The 27,656-nt window shown below is 54.1% G+C and overlaps 2 protein-coding genes across 2 annotated transcripts; both read right to left on the bottom strand.

The window, feature by feature from the left end:
* Positions 1-548: 548 nt before the first annotated feature.
* Positions 549-4,376, bottom strand: MED9 (mediator complex subunit 9). Its single transcript, XM_015876652.2, has 2 exons — positions 4,193-4,376; positions 549-1,344 (listed from the first exon to the last, which is right to left on the bottom strand). The coding sequence occupies exons 1-2, from the start codon at positions 4,339-4,341 to the stop codon at positions 1,128-1,130; spliced, it is 366 nt and encodes a 121-aa protein (XP_015732138.1). The 5' UTR covers positions 4,342-4,376; the 3' UTR covers positions 549-1,127.
* A 15,123-nt stretch (positions 4,377-19,499) lies between these two features.
* NT5M (5',3'-nucleotidase, mitochondrial) lies at positions 19,500-27,329 on the bottom strand. The gene is made up of 5 exons (XM_015876589.2): positions 25,382-27,329; positions 23,137-23,237; positions 22,685-22,745; positions 22,333-22,447; positions 19,500-22,143 (listed from the first exon to the last, which is right to left on the bottom strand). Exons 1-5 carry the CDS (start codon positions 25,643-25,645, stop codon positions 21,986-21,988), a joined length of 699 nt encoding a protein of 232 aa, XP_015732075.1. The 5' UTR covers positions 25,646-27,329; the 3' UTR covers positions 19,500-21,985.
* Positions 27,330-27,656: the final 327 nt, after the last annotated feature.

The raw sequence follows: 27,656 nt of genomic DNA, 5'->3' as shown, positions 1-27,656 counted from the left end.
CCTGAGCTGCTCCACCTTTCAGCGTTAACTCAGCACGGTGAGATCCCAGGGCTTGTCACGTACCTGTTAGTGGGTGAGATGCTCACCAGGTTGTCATCCGACACCCAGCAGCTCCCAGCAGGAGGACAGAGGACAAGGAGTTCTGAGCCCCATCTGAATGCAACACAACATTCGAGAGCTTTCCATCAGCGTCTGACGAACGTTCAGTGCTGGTGTTTGTGGGAAGCCCCTGGAGCATTTCAGACACAGAACTGATCCGTCCTGCTGAGCCTGACTCGTGTCGCTTAGGGAATAACTAAAGCTGCTGTCAGTTATGCCTTTTGTTTTAATCCTACTTTTTCTGTTGTAAGAGTGGGATGCCCGGTGTGTTGCTCACCGAGTTGGTGTGGGAGCCCAACGTAACCAAAGCCCACTGAAATCCACTCCCCTGGCAGGCTCTGCTTTGCTCTCCGGTAACAAAAAGCAATGCTAAGAGAGAGGAGCAGAGCCCAGGCTGCCACATCCCAGCCCCGCTCAGCCCACGTGCACTCAGTGAATACACAAGAGGGGCAGTTTGGAGTTTCTAACCTTTACTTGACTCATCTCAAGCACAACGACCAGTTTAAAAACAGAGAGAAAAACACAAAAGCAACAGAAAGCAACCGTTCCTCTTCCAACACACTGGCTGCAAAGCACCCCAGAGACCCTTCCCAACAAACAGGCTTTCCAGGCCGAACAGCTCTGCTTCCCTTTGCTCCCTTTCAATGTTTGTCATTTCAGGATTGAGAAAGAAAAAATATAGAAAATGCCTCCTTTTTTTCCCTGTTGAACTGAACCAGCAGGCACTGCCACCTTCTCTTTTGAGAAAACCTACTGTGTTCTGCTTGCTTGAATGAAAAAAATACAGCCAACCCCAAGAGCTGCATGTATAAATGCACGCAGTCCTACAGCAGATCAAAGCAAAGGCACTGCTGTAACCATCGCATGTGAAGGACACACGAACGGTTCTGGTTCAGTGTCACATGCCTGTGACCCACACAGCCACAACGTCACAGGAACGTGACAAAAAAAAGCCCCACAAAGTAAACCTCTCCTTTCCAGCCAGGAGAAGAGGCATCCCAGCCTCAGACTGCAGAGCTGCTCCCTTCCTATTCCTTAGGGATTTCGAACATGCAGAGGCTCTTGTACTTCTGCAGCAGTTCGTTCTTGGTCCGGACCTGCTCCCGCAGGCTCTGCAGCTGCTGCTGCTGCTGCTCTGGGCTCACACCGATGCCAGGCATGGCGCTGATCAGCTTCCTCATCTCCTGGAACTTGTTCTTGAGCTCGTTCAGCACCTGGTGAACATCCTGGCTATCCTTGTCCATGCTGCAGAAGGGAGAAAACAAGAGGCATGACTCACATCTCCTGCTGGACAGACCTTCTGCCTGCTGGTGGACTGTCATTCCCAGCATGGTCAGGGCTTACGCTGGAATTCACTGGGAAACTTTTGCTCCTGGGATCTAATTCACACCTATCACAACAAAACCACCAGAGACACATACACAGATTAGGCAGCTGCTGGGACAAACTGGTTTCCTGGTCATTTTCAGCACACCATCCAGTAACCTTAATTGCAGTCCTACAGGTTAAGACCTGGTCTGCAGCTTTCAAACACTACCACAGCCTCTCACTCTGTTTCAATTCCCATATGGGGAAGGTAAGATTACACACACACAGGTTGTGTGTGGGCACCTGGGAAAAAAGACCTCAGCCCCGTCTGTGACCTGTTGTCAAAGCAATACAAGAAATCGATGCAGTCAAACAGCTTGACAGCAGAAAATAGGAATCGTTCCCCAAAGTACCAGAGTGTGTCCAATGGCAGAGAAAACGGCATTTCGGAGCTTCAGAACGACTCTCCGGGGATGTCTACCTAATAAAGAGAAGCGACAGCTTATTTTTTAAGAGCAGCACAATTGCTTCTGCAGCTCCGTGCTTCTCGAGGATCAGCGTCGTCTGAGGCAGCGTCTGCCCTCAAACCCTCATTAGTATCTGCTTCAGCTTTGTTAGCTACAGCAAGGAGTTTTACCATTCCAGGCAAAGGCGAGACTGCTTCCAAGGCAGCGCTAATAACGAGAGCAGGCTGCTAACGGCCCCTGTAAGCTGGGAGCCTGTTCAATAGCCAGGCCCAAAATAAAACTGCTTGGCATGACCAGGGCAGAGAGGTGCCTGATTAGAACTTTGGGGAATCGTGACACGACTGAGAGCAAAACTTTTAACCAGATGGTCCCGTTCATTTCAACAGCCTGTTGGAACAAAATATTCATGACTCCCTTCTAAATAAAACCGCAGCTGGTACTATAATGTACCCCCATTATGCAGGCGTTTACGGTCAAGTTGACAGTGGAAAAATACAGGCACACACACATTGCACATCTGGGAAGGATGGGTTGGCATTGCCTTTAATCCACACGAGCTGCATGCTGGATTCAAAGGGCCGACCAGGTCCTTCCACAGCTCGTTCTCTTCTCCACATCCAAAGAATGGATGGTTGCCTGGTTGGTTGGTTGGTTTGAAGGAATAACTATTTTCAGGCTTGTTGTTGTTTTGTTTCTGATGGGAGTTTTCAAGTAATTGAAGCAGCTCCTCTGCAGGCATGGAAAGGCAGGGGGGAGAGCAAGAGTGGGAAGAGGTTCAGCTACCTGCAGTTACACAGGATTAAATGCAATGTCCAGCCACAGCCTCACAGTGCTTGGGATCTCCCTTCAAGGACTGAGATCTTCAGACCCTCCCCAGCTGCCCACCAGCTCTCCTTCACTGCTGTGAACAAATCATAACTCCATCATGTCCCACCTGCAGCTCCTGGATACACCAGCACAACCCACCACGCACAGGGACCTCACAGGTAACCTCATCTGATTATACAAGGGTGAAAGTAACAGCAAGCCCTGCCTGGGAGAACTTTCTTGGGACTCAAACAACAGGAAGGAACACGTGTCCTTGAATGTAAGCAAATGTACGCGATACATCACTGCACCCCAGCACAGTCACCTTGGAGATGTGAAATGTCTTCAGGGCTGAGTCAGTGTCAGAACAGCAGGGCCGGGCTGTGAGCCTGGCGGCGGCGTTAAAGGATAATACGTTTGCCATCTGTCAGGGACATGAGGCAACTCATCCCACTGCTCGGCTCTGCCGTCTGACCCCTCTGCAGTGCTGCTCTGAGCACCTACGTCTGCTCACCCCGTGCAGGAAATGCTGTGTGCCAACCTGGGGGGGAGCGGGGCAGTGGGAGTGGGTGGCTCAGAGGGACAGGGCACAGGATATCCCAGCACTGTCATTGTGGGTCGCCACGACTTGCTTGGTGACACACAGGAGGCTGGGAGGTCTCAGCCCGTGGATCTGGCTCACTCTGGCTCTGCACACATATACAGATGGCAGCAGGTTCAGCATCACCTCTGGATGGATCAGGCAGGGTTGAGCACAGGGACAGTGGCAGCGCAGGGGGGAAATGGAGGGTGGGTTTGAGTTCTCATAGCTCTCCTGAATCTAGGAGAGCTAGATTCTAGGCTGCCGTGTCTGTGGGGTATTCGGCCTTTCCTTGCCATGCTCCTCCAGCTGCATGGTTAATAAGGGTGAACCTCTTCTGGGTACTCAGACACACAGAACCCCAGCAGGAAACAAAGCAGCCTCAGCTCCCATAGAAGCGTGCAGGGAAAGGGCAGTCAGACCCACAACAAGGAGTGGGAATTCACGCTTCCTGTGCCCTCTGCATCACTGTGCAACGTGCCCAGGTCACAGCAGGGCGATGCCCCTACCGGGAACTCAAACATTTCTGACAGGGTTACCCTGGGCCACAAACGCTGGTTGTCAGGACCCTCGTACGAACACCTTTAACCCCACAGCATTGATTTTGAACAGGAAAGAGGATGACTCAGCCTGCACAAGCCTTCCTCTTTCTCCCAACGCCCAGAAACAGACAGTGCTGCCCTGGGACTGCCCGTCCTTTACTTATCAGCCCATCAGAGCAGCAATACGGGGCAATAACAGCTCGGCACGGCTCCTGCTGCTGCACACCCGGCCCTGCCCCACCTCGGTGACCCCAACTACGGGCCCGGCTCAGAGCAGAGCAGCTGCCAACCCCCCCATAGACCCCAGCGGGGAGAGAAAGGGCAGAGGGAGCATCCCTGCGGGGTGATGCCGTGGTGAGGCCGGCCCGGCGCTGTGCGGCCGCCGTTACCATTTGATGATGTCGTGGACGAGCGGCAGGAAGGAGAACTCCTCCTGCGCTGCTGCCGGCGGGGCGGGCGGCGGTTTCTGCTCGGTGGGCGGCTCGGCCGGCGGCGGCTCCTCGGCGGCCCCTCGGCCTGCGGACACCACCGAGGCCATGGCGGCCCCCGGCGCCGAGCAGTGACGGAGCGGGGCGGAGCTCGGCCGCTCTGTACCGCCCCGGCGGCGGCCTGGGCTGAGCATCAGATGCTGCTTGTGTGTGGGGCTCAGTTTGGGCCTGGGCAGGAGGTTGGGGTGTGGGGATGCTGCGGGCCGTGGCCTGGGGCTGAGGCCTGGGCCGGAGCGGGGCTCGGAGGCCTCCCTGGGTCCTGGGCTGTGAGGGTGGGTGTGGGGGCTGAGCCCGGGGTCAAGCTTTGGGACTGGGTCTCAGATATGGGACTGCACTGCTGCTGAGGTGTTCCCCAGCTGAGCCGGGCCTGTGCTCCCAAGGCAGTGCCCTGCACACCCACACTGAGCACCCCACAGTGTGACCTACAGCATCCCTGACCTGTGTGCAGCCCAACTGTTCCTGGCTGTCCTCGTTGGAGAGGAGGGCCATGGAGATGCTGTGAGGGCTGGAGCACCTCTCCCATATAAAGGCAGGCTGAGGGAGTTCAGCCTGGAGAAGAGAAGGGCTTTCAGGGCTTGGAACTGGAGAAACCTGAAGGAATGGAGGCAAAAATCCAGCAGCAGGGCTGAGACATCCATGAAGCTGCAAGGAGGGGAGAGGTGGGGTTCTTGGGTGCCTGGGCTGTGAGTGCAAGGGGGTGATGGAGAACACGCTGCATGGAAGGTGAGGGTGAGCAGTGCTGCCCCTGTGCACCATCAGGAGTGTGCTTCAGCAAACTGCTGCTGCCGCGTTTAAACCGCTCTGTCAATACACACTATTGTAGCACTGATAACAGCAGCCACAGTCGTGAGTTATCCTTCCTGGATTGGCTTAGAGAGCACAGATAATTTTGTTTTTTATTTGAATTCAGCTCCCGGGTTCATCAGTTAGTTATAGCCCAGGGATGACGGGAAAGGTAATTTTCATTTTAAAAAACAATTTCTTTTGAAAAGCGAACTATTTATGTATCAAATGAGAACGCTGGTAACCGTTTGTGCGTATGTATTATTGACTGCTCGCTCTAAATATAGCAGATGCAATTGTTCACATTGTTCTACTGTCAAGAATAGATCCCGGCTTGGTCACCAGTTCTGGAATGTGCAGGAGAGCCCAGGGGTGCCCAGGACCTGCTGAGCAGATCCCTGCGGGAAGGCTGGTGGGATTCATGGCCCTTGACTGAACCAAGCAGGAGGTACAGGATGCTAATGCCTTTGTGTGGGGCTGAGCAGAGAGGTTCATTTCTGCACGTCGTTTTATGGGCTGTTTCTAAAGCAAGACTTGATTCAGGCTCCTCAGGGGTCATTTTATTCTGTGCTGTGCTGGTTTTAACTCTCCCCTAGACTTTATCAAGGAGTGTGGCTAATTGCTAGGCTGCTGGATGCCTGCCTCTCATGGGTGAGTCAGGCAGTCATTAGAGTAGGTGACAACATGCAGATACCATTCAGGCAGAACTACAGCACTGTCAATCAGAATTTCTTTGTACCATTCCGTTCCCATTTTGGTTCACGTGTTCCCACAGCAATTGGAATCTACAGCTTTGTCTCAGTGGTGTTCAGCCCTGTCTGCCTCACACCTTCCCTTCCTCATGAGAACAGCTCCTTCAGGTGACCCATCTCCATCCTTCAGGGCTGGTTAGGCATGTTCATGTTTTGCAGTGAGGAAATGGTGCCACTGGCTCCTCCATCACTGAAGACACCAGTGAATTGATGGGACCAGAGTGCACAGTTACTGTTTGAATGTCTGCCTGTTGTCTGTACCATGACTGGTGTGTCCATAGCCTCGGTGAAGACTTCAGGGAGGGTAAAGACCCAGCTGACAGGCCTGGGAAGGAAGAAGAGGTTTTTTGGGCCAAGGAGCACTGCCCTAATCTTCAGCTGCCCTTACAGTGCTCCAAGCTGTGAGGCCTTTATCCCTGTGAGATGGTGACCTGGCTTACATCTTGTGATGAAGTTCCTAATGGGAAGACAACATACTCAATATGATCTCTGCACTCTGCAGGTCTCCATCTCAGATGGGAGGGCTGTGTCTGGCTCTCTTGCTGCTCTCTCGTGGAGGTCTCCAGACCTTCCATGTCTTAAAGCCATCCCATACACTTTATTGCTTGCCCTACCATTTGGTTAATCCGTTATCCTAAAAAACGACTGATCAAATAAAGTGTATCCAATACCCCTTATTGCCTGTTTCCTTACAGTACCAGTCATCACCTCCTTTTTCCCCCTGTCTTTCTATACAAATTACTTCTCACGTCTGCTTCCAAAGATAATTTCAGGAGGGGGGCTACCAGCAGTTATCTAATTGAGCACCACACAGCTCTGCATCTCACCAATGTTCCCTTACAATGACCTGACATTTCTGTATGGATGATCTGGCATGTCACCAGGCTCTGCTTCTCTCTGCCAGGCTATCTGGAGCTGCCTGTGCCATTGCCACCAGCTCTGTTATCATTTTTTATTGTGTGGCTATCATCAGGTTGAACTTTATCTCTTTGTCCTGCCCCGATAGCTCATTGTCAGCTTGAATTTTCTATCTTAGGCTTGCTGAGCTGCTGCAGTGGGATAAGTCTGTACTGCTGAATGAGAGAGATGGTGTTGGGGTTGTGGCCACCTGGCATGGGGCGATAGGAACAAGAAGTAACAGCTCCTCTGGGCAACCAGCCTGGGGCTGTGGTCAGCAGCACAGGGACTCTGTCCTTTTGTCCTCAGAGGTGAGCCTGCAACTGCTGAGATTCCTAACCAGCATCCCCCTATATGTGACCAGATGGAAGTTTGGCCTTCGGATCTGACCTGTCTTGAATTCTGGTGTCATTGAGGATCTGTTTCAGGGCTCTGGTGTCCCCAGTTCTCTGTGGTGTGTGGATAGAAATGGGAGGATCCATAAGCTGAGCATCACCCAGACACATCCAAAGAACTCTGGTGCTTCCCAGAGCTCACCTCACTTTATCAGGGTGACCAGCTGCAGGGGAACCCGTGTGCCCCATCACAGGGTATAGAGCCATCGGGTGACACATCAGAGTTGCTGTCCTTGAGGAGAGTGGCCACCTCTCCCAGGGAGCCCAGCCTGCAGGGACGAGAGGTGGCACAGAAGTGTGGGCTGAGCTCACAGTGGCTCTGGGCTGGATGTCAAAGCTGTAGGGCATTGGCCTGGCCATGAAGGCCAATGCTTCATTACAGTGAGCCTCGTGGGGGGAGAAGAGGGATGATTCAAGGGCATGGGGAGTGTCCAGCGATCGCATGATGTTCGCTGATGCCACCCCATGCTGAGTAAACGCGGGGACCTGCCTGGGCCACAATCCACCTCGGGGGAAGTTTCCAGGCCAATGTGCGGGCAAAAGGAGCACAGAGAGCTGCTTGCACAGCTGTGCAGGGACACAGAGCCAGGAAACGTGCAGCCCCATCAGCCATGGCACCCAGCATGGCCCTTCTCCTGGCACAGGTGGCTCTGTGGCTCATTGGCCCCACAAAGGGGTGAAATTCACCCACAGAGTTTGCAGTATGGGCCTGGGGAATTAAACCTACTCCTGAGGAGGGAAGTGCCACTGCTACCATTGGGCAAAATCAGCTGGCAGCATGTTTGACTCTGCAGTGTCCTTGCTGTTATTTGCAAATAATGAGTGAGCCACCAAACACGTGCCATGGAACATGTGAGGCAGCAGCAGTCAAAGCTCTTGATGTGTGATCAGAGCCTCAAAGCAATGCTGCATGAGCCTGCAGCAAAGCCCAGCAGCTGGCTTAGGATGGGGCTGCTGGCCTGAGTCTCCAGCTTCACGTCTTGTGCTTTGGGGAGTTACTAGAGTGGGACAGCACAAATGTGTGCATCCCTGTGTTCATCCCTCTGTGCATCCGTGTGCACTTCCATCTGTATGTGCACATGCAGGTCCCGGAGCAGTGCTGGGCATGGTGCAGCTGCACTTCTTGCTCTGTGCAGGGGATCGACGTACCCAGATCCACATGGCAGGGACTGGCTAACAGGGCTGCATTATGGACTTCATCAAAAGCCCCGCTCCCTTTCTTGGTTAGTTCTTATTCTGTAAAGTGGCTCAGGCTTTATTGATGTGTTTGTCATGTTTCCTTCAAGCATGGCAGGAAGAGCTGTGATGGGAAAGAGTTCGAGCAGATCAAGATGTGGCTCTTCAGTTGCTACAACCAGGGGCCACCACAGCTGTGGTGAGAGCAACATTCTGGGGAGGTTTCCTCCTCCTGCTGCCCAAGGCCAGCAGCCCCATCCCCACTGCTGGCCCCAAGGAGTATCACCCAGCTCTATTTGTCATGGTTTAATGTTTAGCAACTAATAAACAATGCATATCAGGCTTTGCTGACCGGATAGCTGAATTTTCTTGGGAAGTTCACTGCTCCTGCAGGGCAAACAAGCCCAGGATGTGGTGGCACACCAAGTGTGCATTAAGTTTTCAATGGAAAGTGATCAGCATTCCTGCAGCTGCCATTTCCCTACTGCAGCCACTTGCTGGGCATCAGCCAGGACCCGGATCCCAGATACACCCACGCCTGCCCTATAGATTTCTCTCCATCCTGGCTACACTCTGATTTGTTTGGGAAGGGGTCGTTTATCTGCTTGAGGTTGGTTTGGATTTTTGCTCCTAATAGCTGTCAGAAAGCAATGATTACTTCATTCTAGCAGCACTGAAATGAGGTTTTTAAACAATGTCAAGGGGGAAAACATAACAACTTTCCTTCTTCTGATGAGGAATTTGAGAAATCGTCCTTCATGTTGCATTTCTCATCCAGATGCCCAGTTTCTCCCCACAGAGGAATGTGTCCTATGGGTGTTATGGGGTTTGATGCCCATTGGATACCCAGGGCTCCATCCAGCCCAATTCTACCTTGTGCACACAGCTGAGCCCTGCCCTGCTTCCCCCACGATGGCAAGGAGGGAAGCAGGAGCATCATCTGGGGTAGCTCAGACCCTAACTGCATTTTCTGTTTCATCATTAATCAGAATGCAAACAAATACCATCAGAGAGTGACGTTCAGCTTCCAGAAAAACAATTCTCTGTATTTTGCTTCTATTTTGCACGGGAATTACATGCAGAACTGCTGTTCCTGGCATAGCAGGAGGCTCTCCTGGTGCTGTTGCTTTGTTTGGGGTGGCTCCAAGCAGGGCTGGATGCAGATCCCTCTTGCACAAGGACTGCACCTGGGAGTTGCCATCCGCCAGCCCATTCCAGCATCTCTCAGCAACTGCACAGATAATTGCAGTCACTGCAATAAGTCTAATTGTTCCTGCTGGATAATGAGCATTTTGCATCGTCATCTCCAGCTGCAGAGAGCATCATCCGGGATGGAGTTTCAGGGGTGGAAATTGGCTCCTCTGGGCTGGGGGAGGATGAATCTGGCTGGCTTCAGCCATCCGGAAAGAGAAAACAAAGAGCACCCATGGATGACAGCTCTGCCAGCATGGTCTGGGACGAGGCATGGGCTGGAGAATGCTTCCTGCAGGCAGCCTGGGCACAAGGCTGTGCAAAGTGAGATTTGCAATGTGTTTATAAAGCACAGCCAAATCCCTGTGGTTGTCTCCAGAATGCCCTGCTCTCACCTGCACTCACCGTTATCCCTGCAGGATGCAGAGGGGACATGTGGGCACATGCATGGACATGCACACACACACAAACATACATGTGCATGCACATGGAACTGCTCCCAGCCCAGCTCCTATGCTGCACCAGCGCTGCTGAGTGTAAGGAGTATAAAGCCAAAGCCTTTCCTGCCACGTTGTTTCTATTGCCAGGCACAGCCTCGTGGCAATGTGTTTGCAAAGGATGCTGCTAAAAATGCCTTGGAAAAGACAGGCTCAGGGCTGGAGATAAGAGTTTTAAGGGCTGGTTAGGCAAGGAGAGAGAGGAAAAAATGTGTCAGGCCAAGAAAGGGGAGAGATAAGCAGAGCATCAGGCTGGGAGCACTGAGCCACCCGTCTTCCCGGCGCCACAGGGCTGCAAGGTGGCTGGATCCGGGCCGTGATACCCTGGGCTGGAGCCAGCCACGTGGCAGAGCCTGCTGCCCACAGGGCTGTGAGAGCTGGGGATGGTGGCACAAAACTTCTGGCTTCATAGTGCAGGGGGCAGCTCTGCCTGCCCCAGGGGTGGGAGGAGGGATGGAGACAAGGGGATGCAGTGTGCTCCTCCAGCCCTGCACAGCTTACACTGTTCACCAGCAGAGATGAGCTGCCATCCCAGGTAATGGGATTTTGTGTATGTGCCAGAGAGGGGAAGATGCCAAGAGGGGAAGATGCTCATTTTGCACTATCGACCAGTTCTGTCAGTGGCCGTATTTAACGCCTCGGGGAATTGCAACACGCTGCCTCCCTGTCAGTTCACTGCTCTGAGCTTTTGGGACTGGGAAATATCTGGTACCAAAGCAGTCTCTGCTGCTGCCTGGAGATGGTTTCTGGGGGGCACAAGGAAAGGTGCTGCATCTCAGAGCTGCTGGGGCTGGACTGTGCTCATTGCCTCCTATTTGCAGCTCTTGATGCTCTCTCAAAATGAAGAGTATGATTTAGTCGGAGGATGGGAAACACATGGAGCCAGGGCAGAGCTGAGCCCCCACCCCTGCAAAGCCAACCACTGCCATCACTCACTGTCCCCATCCTTCATTGTCTGTGCCACCTTCACCCTGGCACCAGCAATGCTCCCTGTGCTCATTCCACTGCCGCACCCATTCATGCACCAAGGGCTGATCACACACACACACACATGCTTCTCCTGTGCCAGATCCGTATTTGCAGCCGCTGTATATACAGTAGAATCCACCCACGGGGTGTCCAGGCTGTTCTCAGCTGGGAAGGACAGAACATCCTTGTGATTTGAAAGGTCAAAACGAATGTCAATGCGCTGTCGGCTTGAGTCAGCAAGAATGCCAAAGCTGCTGTGGGGACACGGGGTGCTCACAGGGATGGTGGGGAGCTGTCAGGGACGGTGGTCCATGGCAGAACCATCCCATTCGTATCATAAACCATTTACCCACTCAGCCCTGCTCTATTTCTGTCTGTTTCAGGATGAATCCAGCAGTAACAATAGAGAGGACACAGGCCCATCGAGCGGGTGCTGGAGATTGATTTCCAAGCAATAGAAGCGTTCATGTCCCTACAGCTCCCATCCCTGTGACAAATGATGCTCTCTGCCAATAATCCCCACAGATCAGGCAGCAGTGCATGGGGACAAGGGGACATTTCAGAGCTGACTGCTGACAGCAGGGCCATGCGCTGCTCCTGCCATACAGACCTGATGTGTTTGCCCCTGCCTGCCCCTGCAGGAGGGTGCAGCAGCCCCACACCAGCAGGACCAGCCTAATTGTGGCCCTGGCTATTTATTAGCAGTGAGTCTCCTGTGCTGGCCATGCAGCTCAAGGCAGCACCAGAAGGTGACTGTCCCATGGTTAGAGCTATCTGAGAGGTGATACGGGATTGGGAGGTGCATTAGGAATCCCCACAGAGCAGCAGGGCTGACCCTGGGAGCTGATGGAATCCTGCAGCTGGGCTTTGGAGGCACAGGGGATAAATGATGCGGTCACTCTGACCCAGAACACCACTCTGCAAAGGACACTCATTGCCCTCCTGCCTCAAAGCCACGCAGAGCCGCACATCGCCTCTGCTGCTGGTGTGGGGACTTGGTGTTCTCCTGAAGCAATATCACACAGCATCTGCTCCCAGAAATGTCATCCTGCATTTGTCACCGAGCTGCAGAGTGTTGCACAGCCCTAACAGGCACACCAGGATGCTGCCACTTCCCACCATGTCCCTGTGATCTGGCTGCATTCTGGGGCCAAACAAAGCATTCTCACGCATGTCCCATCCCTGCAGCACACCTGGGCAGTGCACGTGGGCAGGTAGCAGCGGTGGCAGCACATCGGTCCTGCCTTGCACCAAGCAGCAGAGCTGGCAGTGCCGTGGTGCCTGGCAGGGCCCTGGTGGCCCCGACCTCTCTGGCTCTGAGTACAAGACAGGAACACGCCGCACTGTTGTTTGCAGCTCAGCAGCAAGAACGGGACCTTCGGGCTGTTCCCGGGACATTGTGGCGTCCCGACTGCTGCCAGGGGGGCCGTGCTGCTGGCTCTGTTTTGTCCTTCGCCGGGCTCAGGGTTGCAGATGGGTTCTCCCTTCTCTTTCCCACCACTGGGCAGCCTTTGGGGAAGCACCAGCAGCTCCAGATTGGAAGTTCAGTGAGTTCAGCAGCTCCACTGCTGGGTGAGAAGTGAGCCCACTGCCCTCTGTGCCACACGGGTACTGAGCTGGAACACAAGCGTGCAAGGAATGCATTCCCACCTCGTTTTACCCCAAACCTGGCTCCTGCCCATTGAGCAGCCCCTGATCTGCCGGGAAAGGAGAGTGCAGAGCAACTGGGATTTATGCCCATGGCATAGGGGGAAATGCAGCTGAATCCCAAACATCAGCTTGTCCCAACCCGAGTACCTGAGGGCCTTAAAGTCACAGGACTTAGGGACAATGCAGGCCAGGACCATACAGATTTGGATGAGGTACCTGGGCAGCCTGGCACACAGCTGGCACAGTTTACTGCTGGGCACATGGGCCACAAGGTGGGCAGTAGCCAGGGACAAGGGCACTTCTTCCTCTATTTTTTGGAGAAAAAGCAAATCCCCCATAATCATAATCATAATGGGGATGGGGCACCTCGCTGTCACCCCCCACCTGCCCCCACAGAGCCCCAGGCAGCTCGCTGCTTATCAGCCTCCCACACCCATGGCCAGGAAAATAAGCCTGCTGCTTTCCCTTCCCGTATGAGCGGGCACTGCTCAGAACTCACCCAAGCTGTGCCAGGGCCACGTGTTCAGAAACCACCAGCCATACCAAGCTGTGACCCCCACTTCCCAGCACCGGACACAGCCCTGATAACAACCCAGAGCCACACAATGTGCCCGTGTGAGCTGAGTTCCCCCTGGCATGCCATGAGGTATGCAGGGGCTGTTTAATCTGGTGGAGTGACAAATTCCTCCTGCCCCATTGCAGGCTTTCCACAGCCGTCTTGGCAGGGAAACAGCTATTCCAAGGAAATCCAGATACAGGTGATCTCAGCAGAAGGGGCCTTAGGAGCTGGCTGGGAAAATAAAGCCTGTTCTCAACCAGCTGTGCCACGGTGGTATCCAAAATGTCCCCGCATCTTTCTGCTTACTCCCTCCCCCTTCTGCTCTATCTCTTGTCCCCTGTCCCTCATCCCTTGTTCCTTGTCCCTTATACTCTGTCTCTTGTCCCTGTGCCTCGTGCAGGGACCTGATCCATCCAAAAGCCAAGGCTTCAGGCTCCAGCCCTGCAGCTCAGTGCCTCACCGAGGTGCCATGAGCCCAGCTCTTGTTTGTGTCTCTGGGTCACATAATCACCAGCCTCAAAACAAGGTCTTAGTTTTTGCTGCCTGGCGGCTGACCCCTGGCCCTCCCAGGAGATGGGTCCCTGGAGGTTGGCGGGGATTTACAGCCACTGTGATTAATGCTGGAGGACGGAGCCAGCACTGCAGCAGCCCAACAGCGCAGCTGTCCCAGCGTGACCCTACCCTGTAAGTGGGGCAGAGCCCTGCGGACAGACAGACATCCCCTGAGGACAGACAGATGTCCTCTGCAGACAGCAGTGGCATTGAACTACAAGCTGCAAATGTTGTCACCCTTTCTCCTCCAGGAAAATAACAGGCACCGTGTCTTAAAGCACGAGGATCTGCCTCTAGTTTGGTGAGCTTTCTCCAAACCAAGAGGGACGTGGTGGGAGCTGGCACCAGGAGGGTCGGTGTGTGACACAATGGCAATGCAGGGTGATGGTACTGGGCTAAGAGAAAGCACCTGAGCACTTTGAGCAAGCAGAGGGACTGTAAACAAGCTACCAGAGCCTGGGACAACCCCAGAAATGCCTGGAAGTGATGTAGGAGGGAAATGAAAGTCCAAAAGCTGCTTGCACTCCATCACATTGTGCCAGTGCTTGGCCACAGCTCGCTTCCTCCCCTCCTGCACACTGGTGCTGGGCTCAGGGCTCAGACCAAGCAGCCAGCCACACTGCAGGAGGATGGCGGTGCAGACGGCTGAAGAGCAGTGCCATGTCTTCAGCAGGGTGTTGAAATCCAGCCCTGGTGCCCCCGGGCTGCTCCTCCTCCCCGTCCTCCTGGGTGAGAGGTCTGCCTTGCTTGGCTCTGTTTACCACACCGTGGATTTTCCCCTCTGGCCATTTCTGTATTCTCGCTGCAAAGCGATGCAGAACCACCTTGGCCAAACAAGTGAAAGCTCAGCACCAGTTCCAACCAGCAAGGAGCTGGGAGTTCCCGTGGCAGGAGGGGGCACATGGGGTCACCCTGTAAGGGCACTTCCAGGGATCAGGATGGGGTTGTCACCTCCCAAATCTGGGGGGAGGCGTTCCCCCGCCTCCAGCATCACCAGCATCCCTCTGGGACAGCCTGGGACAGGGCTGGCCAGCAGCACAATGAGTCTTTGGTAATGAAACCTCTGTGGTGGGACACACGAGCAGCCTGCACCGAAATCACACTTGATGGGATTTCAACATCCAGAGAGTTACTGCAGGAGGACAGAGCTGGTTCTTCTGTGAATTATCCCTGCTGCAGAGCTGAATGTCCTCAGAGCTGGGTGGTGGAACCCCCATCTCCTTCTGCCCCAAGCTGGGGGAAGGTGCACCGAGCCTTGCAGCATGTATGGGGTTGGGTGAGCCCATCACCCTGCCCATCACACTTGGATAATATTCTCTGAGCCCAGCGCTCATTTTCACCCCAATTACACCCAGAGGCACAAGTCAAAAGGCTGTTTCTATGCACTCCAGAACTGCTGATGGAGAGGAAACTTTCCTGCTGAGCAGAACGCTGCGGTGTGAGCCCAGCCCTGCACTCAGATATCAGAGCTCAGAGCCAAGGCGAAACTTGATGGGAAATCAGCCTGCCTTGGGCTGCCTGCTTACGGCACCGCTTGGTTTGTTTTGTTCCCGGCTCAAGATAGCGGTCGGACAAAAAATGCTTTGTAAAGATGGAATTAAAAAGGATGATGCAAAGCCCACGGGGTGCCTGGGAGAGGAAACGTGAGCGGCCGGCAGTCGGCAGCCACTCTTCTCTGTTTGAAGAACACGGGGTTCCTGCCGTTAAGCCCTTGCATGTGACTCCGTATATAACCACCAGTTACACACTAGATTTAATCTTGGGTCAAAAGTCGCAGATAATTTGAACCACACACAAATTGTTCGTCGCACATTTGCTGGTTTGGGTGGTTTGGGTTGTTTTTTTTGCTACTTTTTGTTTGGCCTAAACAACCTTAGCGAAACCAATGGGCCCTGGCTTGCTGTGCCCAAGGGTCAGGGCTACCTGTGCACCCCTACTGCCTTCCCAGTGCTGTGGGTTTGCTATAGAGAGAAAATGGAGGATGTAAGGCAAAATATCAAGTCTGGAGCTCAGCAGGAGTCCTCAGCCCCGTTGTTCTGCTGTTTTGTGGGTGATCACACAGAGGGTGCCCTCAGCACCCCACAGTAGCACAGTGCAGGTGCTTTCCTGCAGCCCCAGCTCAGCACATCACCCACTTTGGCTCCTGGTTTTCCCTCTCTGGTGGCTCCTTTCCACCCTAAGCCATGAGCAGCACTGGAAGCCCAGCTGGTAGCAAAGAGATATCAGCAGGGATGTTGGAAACAGTGCTGCCTTGTTGGGTTAATTGAGCAGAGGGATCCACCAGCTCATCCATGGCTGGACACGACAATGGCCTCCGTCTCTGCACAGAGCAGCCCACACCCCAGCAGCTCCTGCCCTCCCACCAGCACCAACAGCCCCAACCCACAGGCACTGATTCTTCTTTCCCAGCACTGGTACATCTACACAGGAAAGGGGAAAACCCCTCTGGGATAAGGAAGAGAAAGCGCTGCCACAGGAACAAATAGCAATAATAAATAGCAATAATACTGCCGATAGCACTTAGCACTTTTCCAGAGCTTCACAAACATTAATTTCTGCTGGTGCTCAGTTCGGTGCACGGTTCCCATTTTACCCACCAGGAAGAGAAGTGGCCATTTTAATTTAACACAGCTCCTCCTTAATTTAACTCCAGAGCACTTGCAGGGAAACTCAGAGCCCATTTCAGAGCTCCTGCAAGGGAGAGCCGAGCTCCAAAGGGTGACACATAGAACTGCAGCACCAGCAGCGCCTTTCCAAGTTATCCCCCATCCCAGCAAAACATTTGGGGCCCAGAATGGTGCAAACAGCCCAAGCACCCATGGCTTCAGCGCAGCCCTCCAAGCTCTCCCTGCTGCAGCAGCAGCAGCATCTCGCTGTGCCTTTGCTCTCCTTCCCTTTGCTTCTGTGCTTTCCCGCGTCCTGTCTCCACACCAGGTTGCCTCGTTAAGTGTCTGACTTTAATTTCTCTCCACCAAGAGCCGGGCCTAAGCAATTACATAATAATGAGCTATTCATCCAGAGGGAGGGCACGGATCTAGGTTAATTGGGCTGACAATTGAACTCAAGCCTTTCCGGTTTTGCCCAGTTTTCCCGATGTATTTTTTTCTCTCTCTTCTTCTGCACAATCTCTGCAAAGCTCTCAGCTCGTTAATTAATAAGGTAACTTCCCCCCGAGGGCTGTTTTGTTCTCCCCTACCTCCTGCCAATGCTTGGGTAGAAGAAGAAGCAAGAATTAGCTAGCTGGTAAAGAAGCAGCCGGCACTGAGCAGGATAGAGCTGGTTTGCTCCGACGGCTGTGCAGGCTGCAATGGGGCTGCTGCTGCCCTCCTGGGTTTGGGGAAAACAATGCTGCATGTGCAATACAGGTGCTGTGCCAACACAGGTTGGACGTGGTGGGTGGATGCAGAAAGCAGCTGGGTTTGGGAAGGGCTGGGTCATGGTGGGGGCTATGAGGATAGTGGGAGAGATGTGAAAGCACTCATGGCTCCTTAGGTACAGACAATCCCAAATGTTTGGGTGCTTCTGAAGCCCTTTGAGCCACCAGGAACATGGGGCTGATGAGGAGGGGTACAGCCCAGCACCCTGTGACATTGGTGAGACTCAGGTGGTCCCCAACATTGTCCCACCAAACTGGGATGCTGTGGGGAGGGATGGAGGGAATGGACCAAGCTGTCCTGCCGCACCCCAGGTGTCACCACCATGGGAGCAGGTCCTGATGCTGCCCTGGCAGCCGCATGCTTTCCCTGTTTTACTTTGCAGCACCATGTGCGTGCAGTTTGCCTGCTCCGTCCTTTCTGGCACCCACACATGTGCTGGATGGAAACATTTCCCCATCATTTTCCTGTACCGGGGACTTACGGAGCTGGATGGGGTCGAACCCTTCCCCTGGTCACACTCCTGCTCCAGGACACCAAGCCCCAGAGAAGAGCTACTTATGAGATGCTGCAGCAGGTTATGGGTTGGCAGCACAGTGGCCTCGTGCAGAGGAAACAGCCGTGAGCTGCAGCCCTGGGGAGGGATTGAGGGGTGGAGGCCCTACACAGCGTGTTCCGTCAGAGTTTGTGTTTGTCAGCACAGGCACAGACAAACATTTTGTGGGGCCTTTGCCAGGAGGACAGGGTTAACGTGTACGGAGCCCCGAAGGACACAGGGAAGTGCTACAGCCATCACTGAGGTCTCCCAGCCTCCACGCACTGCCAGGGCACGGGGAGCCTTCCACCTCCGGGGACTGCATTACTCAAGTCCTTGTGTACAAACAGGAGCAGAACCCATCAATCCTGGCAGGAGGGAACACACGTCCTGGTGCTGAGGGGTGAGAGGAAATCATCAGAATATCCTCTGGTGTCCCCCACCCTCAACACCCACTGTCCCGCCCCCCAAAAGGGGCTTTAATTTTGGATGAGTGGGGGGGGGGGAGAAGTGAATGAAGGGATGTCTGTGGGATTTGGGATGAAAAATCCCACACTGGGATCATGGGGAGAACCGGGGAGGCAGGGGAAGCAGGGCAGAGCCAAGCTGGAAGCATTGAGCAGGAGGATGAGGATGATGAGGGATGCTCTGGGCTGCCAGGGGCCCACAGCTCACTTGTTCTCCAGCAGTACTTTCCACATGAACCCTATAGACCCCCTAGTTCTTCAGATCCATGAATTTGCCCTCTGAGTCTCTCTTCCATTCCACTGAGGGGCAGTGGGGTTTGGATATAGGGATGGGATGCAGAGATGGGATGCAAGGGTGGGATACAGGGATGAGTGCAGGAGTGGGATGAAAGGATGAGAAACAGGGACGGGATGCAGGGTTAGGATGCAGGGATAGCAAACAGGGCTGAGATGCAGGGATGAGACGTGCAGGGTGCTGTGCTAAGGAACCAGATCTTGCTCTGAGGCTGGGCTGGCAGCTGTATGCTCCCACACACGATCACACAGTCCCCTCTAGTGGATATTTCTCCTGCATCCCCACTGCCATCCTGCCCATAGCCTACAGGGCAGCACCACACTGCAGGCCCTGGTTCTGAGCACCAATGCCAGGCACGACCCGCTCAGCTCAGCACACCAAAGTGGGGCACAGTGACCAAAACCCCATCCAGCTGCTGCCGAGGGCTGAGCCATCCCCTGCTCTGCTCACTCCCTGCCTGCGTACTCGGGTGACTCAGCCCTCCACTCGTTCCCTGCTGGTGGCCCCAACACCCGCAGGCCTTGCGTCAGGGCTGCCCCCTGCATGGCATGGCTGGGCTCAACCCCAACCCCGCAGCCCTGCTCCCCTGCTTCAAGATGTTTGGGTTTTGGCCGATGTGAGAGCAAGTTAATGAATGACCCACCGTGAGCATCACCTGCTCAGACCTCATCAGGTCCTGCTGTGCTGAAATGGGTTGGAATAGAAATCGTGACTTTGAGAGGGATGTCTACGCCCAGGTGATGGAACTGGCCACATCGCCCACAGCTTTTGAGCAATGCCAAAATCAGCCCCCAGTGCTGACACAAAAGAGGTGCTTTCCTTGCTTCTAGGATCCTTCATGTGGGGTAAGGGATGCTATCAGGGCCCGGTGCTCGCAGTGGGGCTTTGCAGGCTGCCCCTAAAAGCAGCTGTGAGGGCAGGAAGGAGCTGTTGTCCAAACTCCAGCAAGATTTTTGGCCTCATAGTGGTTTTTGGGGGATGCACAAACTCACCAGGAGCACCAGATGTCCCTGGATATCCCAAGGTCAAACATCCCAATCCCATCATGGGTGCCCCTCAGTCCCCCACAGCAGTCGCATCCCCCCAGAGCCCACTGACCCCATAGAGAGGCTGAGGCTGTGGCACAGAGAGGTTTATTGTGCGTCTCCTTCGTAGTGCGGCAATGGGAACATGCATCTCTTTGTAGCCACTTTCATGCTCAACTGAGAGGAAAAGCCCCAAACCTAAGCTCTTTGGTTAACTCTGTGAGTGCCAGGGACACGCACAAGGGAATGCACATCCCAGCCCTGCTGCAAATGCTCCATTCTTCCCCCAGCATTGTGGGGGAGGGGGTCCGACCCGTGCTGCCCCTTGGGCTCAGAAATGCACATCTCAGGCATTGGCTGAATCACATATTTCCTTGCCATTGCATCTAGGCAGGATCCAAGCCATGGCAGGTTCGAACTCACCAGTGAACCACAAATGTAACCTCTGAGTGCTTGCAACCATCTAACACAGTGGTCTGAACTGGAAGAGAAAAATCAAACTGTCTTTAAAGCTGCACAGGGCAGTGAAAACATAGGGGAAAAAACCAATTCCCAGCACCAGGGCTTGCTTCCTCCGAGCCTGGAGGGGAGCCTGGGATGAGCCACGTGCTGCCTGGAGTGGGCTCCCAGCACCTGGATGCAAACACCCCATCCCTGTGCCAAAGGCAGAACCACAGGTGAACCTGCAAAACCCAAACTCTGCTTTTTGGGAAGCCAGATGCCAAAAAGACTTGATGTTTACTGCAGTGCTCCTCAGCAGCCTCTGCTTTATTAATGGGTGCTTGAAAATAAAAGCTCTGCACAGCCCACCTGAGCAACGCAAAGACCACACCGTGATGGAGAGCTGCATCACGGCCCTGAACACAGTGAGTGTAATAGGACAGCAACCCACATGGGATTTCAGTGTGTCCAGGAGGAGCCTGACACAGGAGGAGCTCCAGCTCTGTTTTCATTTGGTGTGAACCCCTGTGGCCTCTCCAGCATCACACATCCCACCAAGGGGATGCCGGGTCCAGGAAGCCATGTCCCTGGGGTCTGCCCAAGGGCTGCATTTGGGCAACCACAGTAACATACCAGCTTGTTTCAGCTCAAAGACAGGCCAGAGAGATCGGGCAGTTCATAGTATCAGTGGGCAAAAAGTCAACTCGCAGCCTATGCAATGCAGTGTGTGATGCTTAGCAGAGCTGCACCTCGGGTGGCTGCACAGCCTGAATTCACACCTGGAGAATCAAACAGTGGTTTAAACAGGAAAAACTAAAATCAACTCCTTGTGGGATGTTACTCCCAAACCATGCAATGTTAACATAATGTCCCTATTCCAACAAACAGGGCTGCTTTTGGAAAGACCCGAGGCAATTCGGGCTTCAGTCCTGGCCCCACAGCAGCTGGGGAAGGCACAGATTCAAAGTACCAACCTCAAGAGCCCCAGCAGGTCCCACACGTGGCAGGACAGACCACTGCTGAAATTTGTTGATTGTTGGCTATGTGGCTCTGGGATCAGACTGCTTTGTGTTGATGGGGATGAGAGAGGAGGGGAAAGATAAAGGTGCAAGGCAAGAAGCACACAGGGTGACCAACCCTGGCCACATATCTCAGTAGAGAAGTTCACCCCTTTGGTGAGCAAGTCCTTGGGCAGGAGAGAAGAGAATAGTGGTGGGATCTCAAATGGTGCAGGCAGACCCTGCAGCACCCAGTGACAGCTGCACAACCACAGGGATCTGCACCACAATATCTCCTCCACAGAGCCAGGAGAGGCAGCAGTGGCCACGTTCTGGAGCAAGGTTGCTGCTGTTTGGGGGATGGGGCAGGGTCAGGGAGCTGAGAGGTGCCACATCCCAAGCAGGCAGCAGCATGATGGCCTCACCCTGCTCCCTGCCCAGCCCCATGGTGCTCTGCTCCCTTCTCTGAGATGCTGTACCTCTTACACCACCTCATGTTTTATGTTCTCCCATGCAGCTCTGCACCAATGGTTTTATGATGCTTGGTGGCATTAAATGTCCCACTGCTCAAGCCCAGCAGTTGGCACCAACCAGGGCTGATCCATCCTTGGGTGGACGCACACCCAGAGCTCTCCTGTCAGGCTCATTTTGGACATGATCAGGAGGAGAGATATGGGGCATGGACCATGTAGCCTTCACATGCACACCCCCTGGCTTTGAAATCCATGGATACCACCAGTGAGGGCTCACTGAGTTTCTTACAGCTCCTGGCTAATGAAATGTCTGCTCCTCCTTCCCAAATCAGCACCAGAGCCCCTCTCAGCTGCAGCAGCTCCTCAGCCATAGGGTGGATGTGGATCATTCATGACAGCAGGAGGACAAATCCATCATGGCATGACTCCACCAGGAAGGGACAAAGAAATGTCCTGTGCCATGCCAGAGGGGGAAGATGACACCAAGGGTCCAACATGGCACAGAGAGTAACTGGGCTGAGGTCTGCTCCAAGGTTCTCTTCCTTTCCTACCCCATAGGTGTCTGACCATCTGTCCGTCTACCTGCCCATGGTGTCGGCCTCCAGGAGGACTCCACGAGGAGATGAGCAGGCAGCTGGGATGGAGGACGGGATGGAGGCCAGGGTTTAGGCTGCGTGGCCCAGTGGCAGCCGTTTGCTGTCTAGAATGGCTCTCCAGTCATCAGACCAGGACTGCAGCCGACGTCTGGGCGGCTCCAACTGCAGATGCTTATTGTGGCAGGCAGTGAAGAGCACATGCTCCCAGCTGGGGTTCACCTCAGCCCCTGCAAAGCAAGGAAAGCTCAGATTGCTGAGTTCTCCCACTGTGAGGCACCCTTCCCACTTTGCAGCCTGCAGACAAATCCCTCTAATGAGAACATCAGCAGCAGGGCAGGGCCCAGCACACACCAGCAGCCACTTCTGATTCCACCCATACATGCTTAGTCCTGCTGCCTCTTATGCAATGCCCTTACCAATTATATCAGGTCTGTCATCGATGAGCAGGTCAGCAGAAACCACCGTCTTATCTCGTGTCAGAACAATCTGCTCCAGAAACTCAGGGCCAAAGTGCTTCTCCACCCAGGCATACTGCAAGGCAAAGGGAATGGTGAGCATGGGCAGCCCTGGCACCTCCACAAATAGTTCAGCAGTGGGAAGGATGCTGCTGGAGCACAAGCTCTTTTACACGTAGGCAGGTTCTGACATCATATGAAATGCTAAGGCCAAGTGCATGCATTTGGCAGAGCACAGACAGCACTACAAAATTGCTTGGGAACAATTCTGATGGAACAGGGAATGTCGTGGCTGTGGGACAGGCCTGCTCACCTTCTCATAAGGGCAATAACGGTACTTCCTGATAGGGCTTGTGCAGATGAACACATCAGTGCTGCCAAGAGAGAAAGAGGGACAGTGTCACTGGGTGGCCAAAGCCTGCTCCCCTTGAGCTGTCCCTGCATGCCCAGCCTGGCATCAAAGCAGCCCCCACACACAGATCAGGGGGATTTAAGGTGTCAACCCACAAGATCCCACCCCCGGGTTGTGCACCCACACTCACAAGGACATTCTCCTTTTCGCTTCCCTTGCTGGGAGCAGACAGCTGAAGAGAAGGGGATGCACACAGCTGATTTGCAGCAAGTCAAAACCTTCTCCTTCCCCCCATGCCCAGCACTCCCAACACTGACTCTGCAATGAGCACTGATGCCAGGAGGCAGATCAGCCTGAAAAGCCACTGCTGCTCCCCCAACAAGCCCAAATACCCTGGGAAGGTTTGTACCCACTCTGCCAAATTTGACATTTGCTTCACAGCTTCTACAGCACCAGGGAGCGGGTCCAGCTCGATGAAGAAGTTCTTGGATTCCCAGATGCTGATGGCTTTCTCCTGCAAGAAGGAAGAGAGCTGTTACTGCACAGGGCTTTTTGGTGCTCCCCTCTCTGCATGAACACATTTTGCATGGATATAAGCAGTGAGAAATATCATAGTTACAGTAGAACAGTTTGAGGTGAAAAAGACCCTTAACAGTCATGTAGCCCAAATCCCCTGCAATGAATAGGGACATCTGCAGCTAGATGGGGTACAGTTGGCTCTGGTCCCCTCTTGGTAACCTGCATCCACCCTGTACAGTTTAGGTTGGTGGCTTAGTTTTGTCTGTCCAGTCTGACGTGGGAAGCAAGCTGCTTCAAAGCATAGAATATTCAGCACTGAACTGAACCTCAGGTCTGTGCTTGGAAGAGCAGTGCCATGTGGATCCAGCTGAAGTGGGCTGCTTCCCGTGCCGCAGTGTGATGCAGTTCAACTCAAGATGCTGTCTGCCCTATTTATCTCCATTAGATCACTTCAAATATCAGCCAGGCTGTTCTCATAGGAAACAGTGTATTCTAGGAAGAAATATATGCCAGGATGAATGCATACAGAGTTCCTCAGGGATGCCCAGGCAAATGGAGCAAGGTTTGTAACACATAACATCCAGGTTTGCAGCTGTGTTGTACTGGTGTGGTGCAAAGGGAGAGCAGAGCAAAGAGACCACAAGGAACGATGGTCTGGGACAAGGCAGAGCCCTGCACAGCTCTGAGGAACAGCATCCAGAGCTCCCTCAAACAGGGAGCAACCTGGCAGCTGCCAAGAAAAGCAATTATTTTGCACAGACATAGAGTCCTCATGGAGGAGAGCCTGGGAGTGTTGCAGCATGGAAGCAGCCATGTCCTGGTGTTAAAATGCAGTTGAGCAGCTGGGAGAAAACATGATGGGAGCCCTGCCCTGATGGATCGGTCTTGATTCTGAGCACCTCTGCTGCTTTATTTGAGGAAATACAGAGAAAAGGAATGTAGAATCCCAATGAAAAGAAATGCACCCAAGCAGCTTGCCAATGGTCCAGGCAGACATTCAGACTCCAGTCGCTCTGCCTCTTATTGGTGGACAATGTTTTATTCCTAGGAAACTGGATGTAGCTGCACAAGAGACATCTGAGAGACGTGGCCTGATGCAGCAAAGCACTTCAAACTGCACTGAAGTGTTTTCTTACAGCAATGACTTCCAGAGCTATTCTGCTTCCACTTATGTCAAAAAGCATTTTGCAATCAAGCTCAATGGGGGAAGAACTGAGCCCATCTTGATGAAAAAACCCACTCAGCTCCTACACTCAAAGTATCTCCCTGTAGCACAGCAGTGCAGAAGTTCCCCAGGCTGGAGATCCCACCCTGTGCCAAGCAGGATGGGCCCCTTCTGAGAACTTCCACCTTGATTTTCTGCTTCTTCTCTCTCCCTGTGAACAATTAAATCCAGAACTCCCCACCCTTCCAGGCTCTGTGCACCATGTGCTGCTGTTCTCCATTTGTTTGGTATCTTCTCCTCCTGTTTTCCAGTCTCCTCTGATGGTGCTCACCAATGAAGGGGGGCTGGAACATGCCATGCTCCCACAGCACAGTGCAGCTCCTGCTCTCCTTACCCCTGAACTGGGAGCAAGGTGAAAGCAGAGCCGCCCCAGGGCTGGTCTGTAGGAGATCTGTTATTTCAGCCCCAGATATGGAGGTTTTACGTGACTGTGGCAGGCACGAGGTGACCTTATTTCATTTAGTACATCCAAACAAGTTAAGATTCAGAAAACTGTAAAGTATTATCATGCATTACCTCTGAAAACTATAAAGTATTATCATGCATTATCTCTGTCCAACCTTCAGAGTCGACCCTACTGCACGGATGATGCCTCCCACCCATCCCAACTACAGAGCACACATCAACCCCTCAGCTCTTCATGCTGCTTAGGACTTTGCCAATAGAAGAGCCTGAATCCCATGCATGCTCCCCTTCTTGCAGGCACCGTGCCACTGAAGACAAGAATTCCTTGTATCCATCTCCATCCACACATGCAGGGAAAGGAGACATGCATTAAAACTGCTGGATTTCAGGGACACAAGGCACTGCTGCATGCAGACATGTCCCTAAGTTTGGGTGTTACCCATCACCCTCCCTGCACCCACAAGCAAACATCAGCCCTGCACGGATCACAAGGAGATGCACAAACTCACGCTCAGCTCAGCAGCCAGGCGCCCGTATTGCTCCGACACCCAGAAGCCTCTCCGGTCCTCCAGGGCAATGTAGGGCTTGTCAGGATACCTGGCCCTGAACTTCTTGAGGAATCCTCCTTCGAAGTCAGCCAGCACCCCATCCATGTCCACCAGCACACGCAACGCTCTGCGGGACCCCACTGTGGGGCTGGACCCCCTGCCCAGCCCTGCCAAGGGCCCGCAGTGCCGGGGCCGCAGGTGCAAGATGCTGCTCAGCAAAATCATGGCAAGGAGGGGCTGGGGGGGGTCCTTTTTTTGGGGAGGGGGTTTGGGGGAAGAGGTTATTTCAAGCACGCACGCTGCAAGCACACAGCTCTTCCAGGGAAGAGCTGGGAAATAGCGCGGGGGGTGCAATGCGGTGCAGAGGGGCTGAGGAGGGGAAGCAAAAGGGGTGCGGAGGGGATACGGAAGGGATGCAAAGGAAATGCAGAGGGGATGCGGGAGGGAGGCAATGGGGTGCAGTGGCTCTTCCTCGCCCCAGATCCTCCCCACCCCATCCCTCCCTTGCAGCAAGCACCGAGCGCTGGGCTGCGGGCCGGGACCACCGGGGAGCCGCGGAACGGGGCACTGCGGAGCGCTCGCCCCGACCCGGCAGTGCAAAAACCCAGTTCCTCTTCCCGGTGCCTGAGCGAGCCCGGAACGGCGGCAGCGCCTTAAAGCGGCACAAGCGCCCTACAAAGCTCGGCTCGGCCGTGCCTCGCAGCCGCTTTAAGCCGCTGCAGCCGCGCTCCCTCCCCTTCCCCGCCGTGTCTTGGGGCTGCGGGGCTGGGGTTGTTGCACGGCTCGCCCTGCGGTCGGCAATAGCATCTTTGCTGACCCCCTGCTGCCTCCCTTTAGCCACCGTGTTTTGGGCTGCGTGCAGGAGATGCAGGTGCAGATGTAACCCATGCAGTGGTTTTTGCAGCCTTAACATTCAATGCATCCCTTGGAACCAATGCACGGGATGAGTTAGACTTTGTCCAGAGTCTCACTGGATGTGACAGCTGTGTGTGATGTGAAGGTTTAATAGATACCCGGACACTGACTGTGCAAAGGAGGGACTCGAGGTGTCAGAGTGAAGGGCTGACATAGAAACAGCACCAAGGGCTGCGTATTCTGACACAGGACCACAGATCACTACGGCCAAAAAGCACTTGGGGGATTTAAAGCACCGAAGAGCAGGGAGGCGTCAAGAGTGTGACTAACAGGATTAGACAACTGCTGAGTTGGGACATGAAAAGCAATGATTCAACTCAGCAGATCCAAGATATTTTGTCCTCCAAATAGGGAATGTTTCCTAGCGGGGTGTGTTGTCCTTGTTGCACATAGAGGGCAGATGGGTTGTGGTGAAGGGCACCGAGTGAGCAGAGGAACAGAATTCCCCATCACAGCGGTGTATGTAACAGGAAATGTGAAACTGAAAATGTGAAGTTTCAAGCAGGTAAGAAATACATTTAACTCGTCGCAACGAATGGGATTTCGGTACTTTCCTAAGCCGTGAGATGATGCCTTTGTCTTCCAGGGCTAAGCACAAAGTCTTGCTCTTGCTCACACACCACAGGACGCCTGGCAGCCCCAGCAGCTCAGCACAGCACACTTGGGCTCCTCTAGGGATGAAAAAGACATTTGTGCTTATACAAACTGAATTAACATCACTGCTACACAGCACCAGGGGGATGAATTCTGTCCCCTGATATTAAGGAGCGTTATGTATATACTATCAAATAACAGACACTGAGCTGAGCCACCATGATGGCAGTGATAGGGCCGGCCGTGCTCTGAAGGGACCTTGAAGGGCCATTCCGACCACAGCCGCTCTGTGAGGCCCCACATCGGCTGTTCAACGAACGTCCCCTCACAGAACGGCCTCGAGACGCTGAGAGGCCGCGCTGATCCGGCACTTTGCGGCCCTGCAGCACGTCCAGCCCCACCACGGGCACACCGGGACGGCACCGAGCACGCACCGGACATGACGGCGGCACAGGGCCCGGCAATGACACGGGAGGGGCAGTGACGCCATCACCGCGTCACCCGTGGGCACTGCTGAGTCACGACTTCCGGCGCTAAGATGGCCGCCAAGATGGCCGCCTCCATCCGCAGTGCGCGCGGGGCGGTACTTCCGGCCGGGCCGCTGTTACCCCAACAACCGCAGCGGGAGGGGGGGAGAGGCGTCTGCTCTCGCGAGACAGCGGAAGTGACGCACGTCGCGCGCCTCCCGCAGAGCCCGCTGATTGGCTGGGGTTGGCAGCTCCCGTGG

Source organism: Coturnix japonica, chromosome 14 (assembly GCF_001577835.2).
Source record: "Coturnix japonica isolate 7356 chromosome 14, Coturnix japonica 2.1, whole genome shotgun sequence".
Lineage (NCBI taxonomy): Eukaryota > Metazoa > Chordata > Aves > Galliformes > Phasianidae > Coturnix > Coturnix japonica.
The sequence above is the reverse complement of the archived record's forward strand: the minus strand, read 5'-3'. Positions and strand labels throughout refer to the sequence as shown.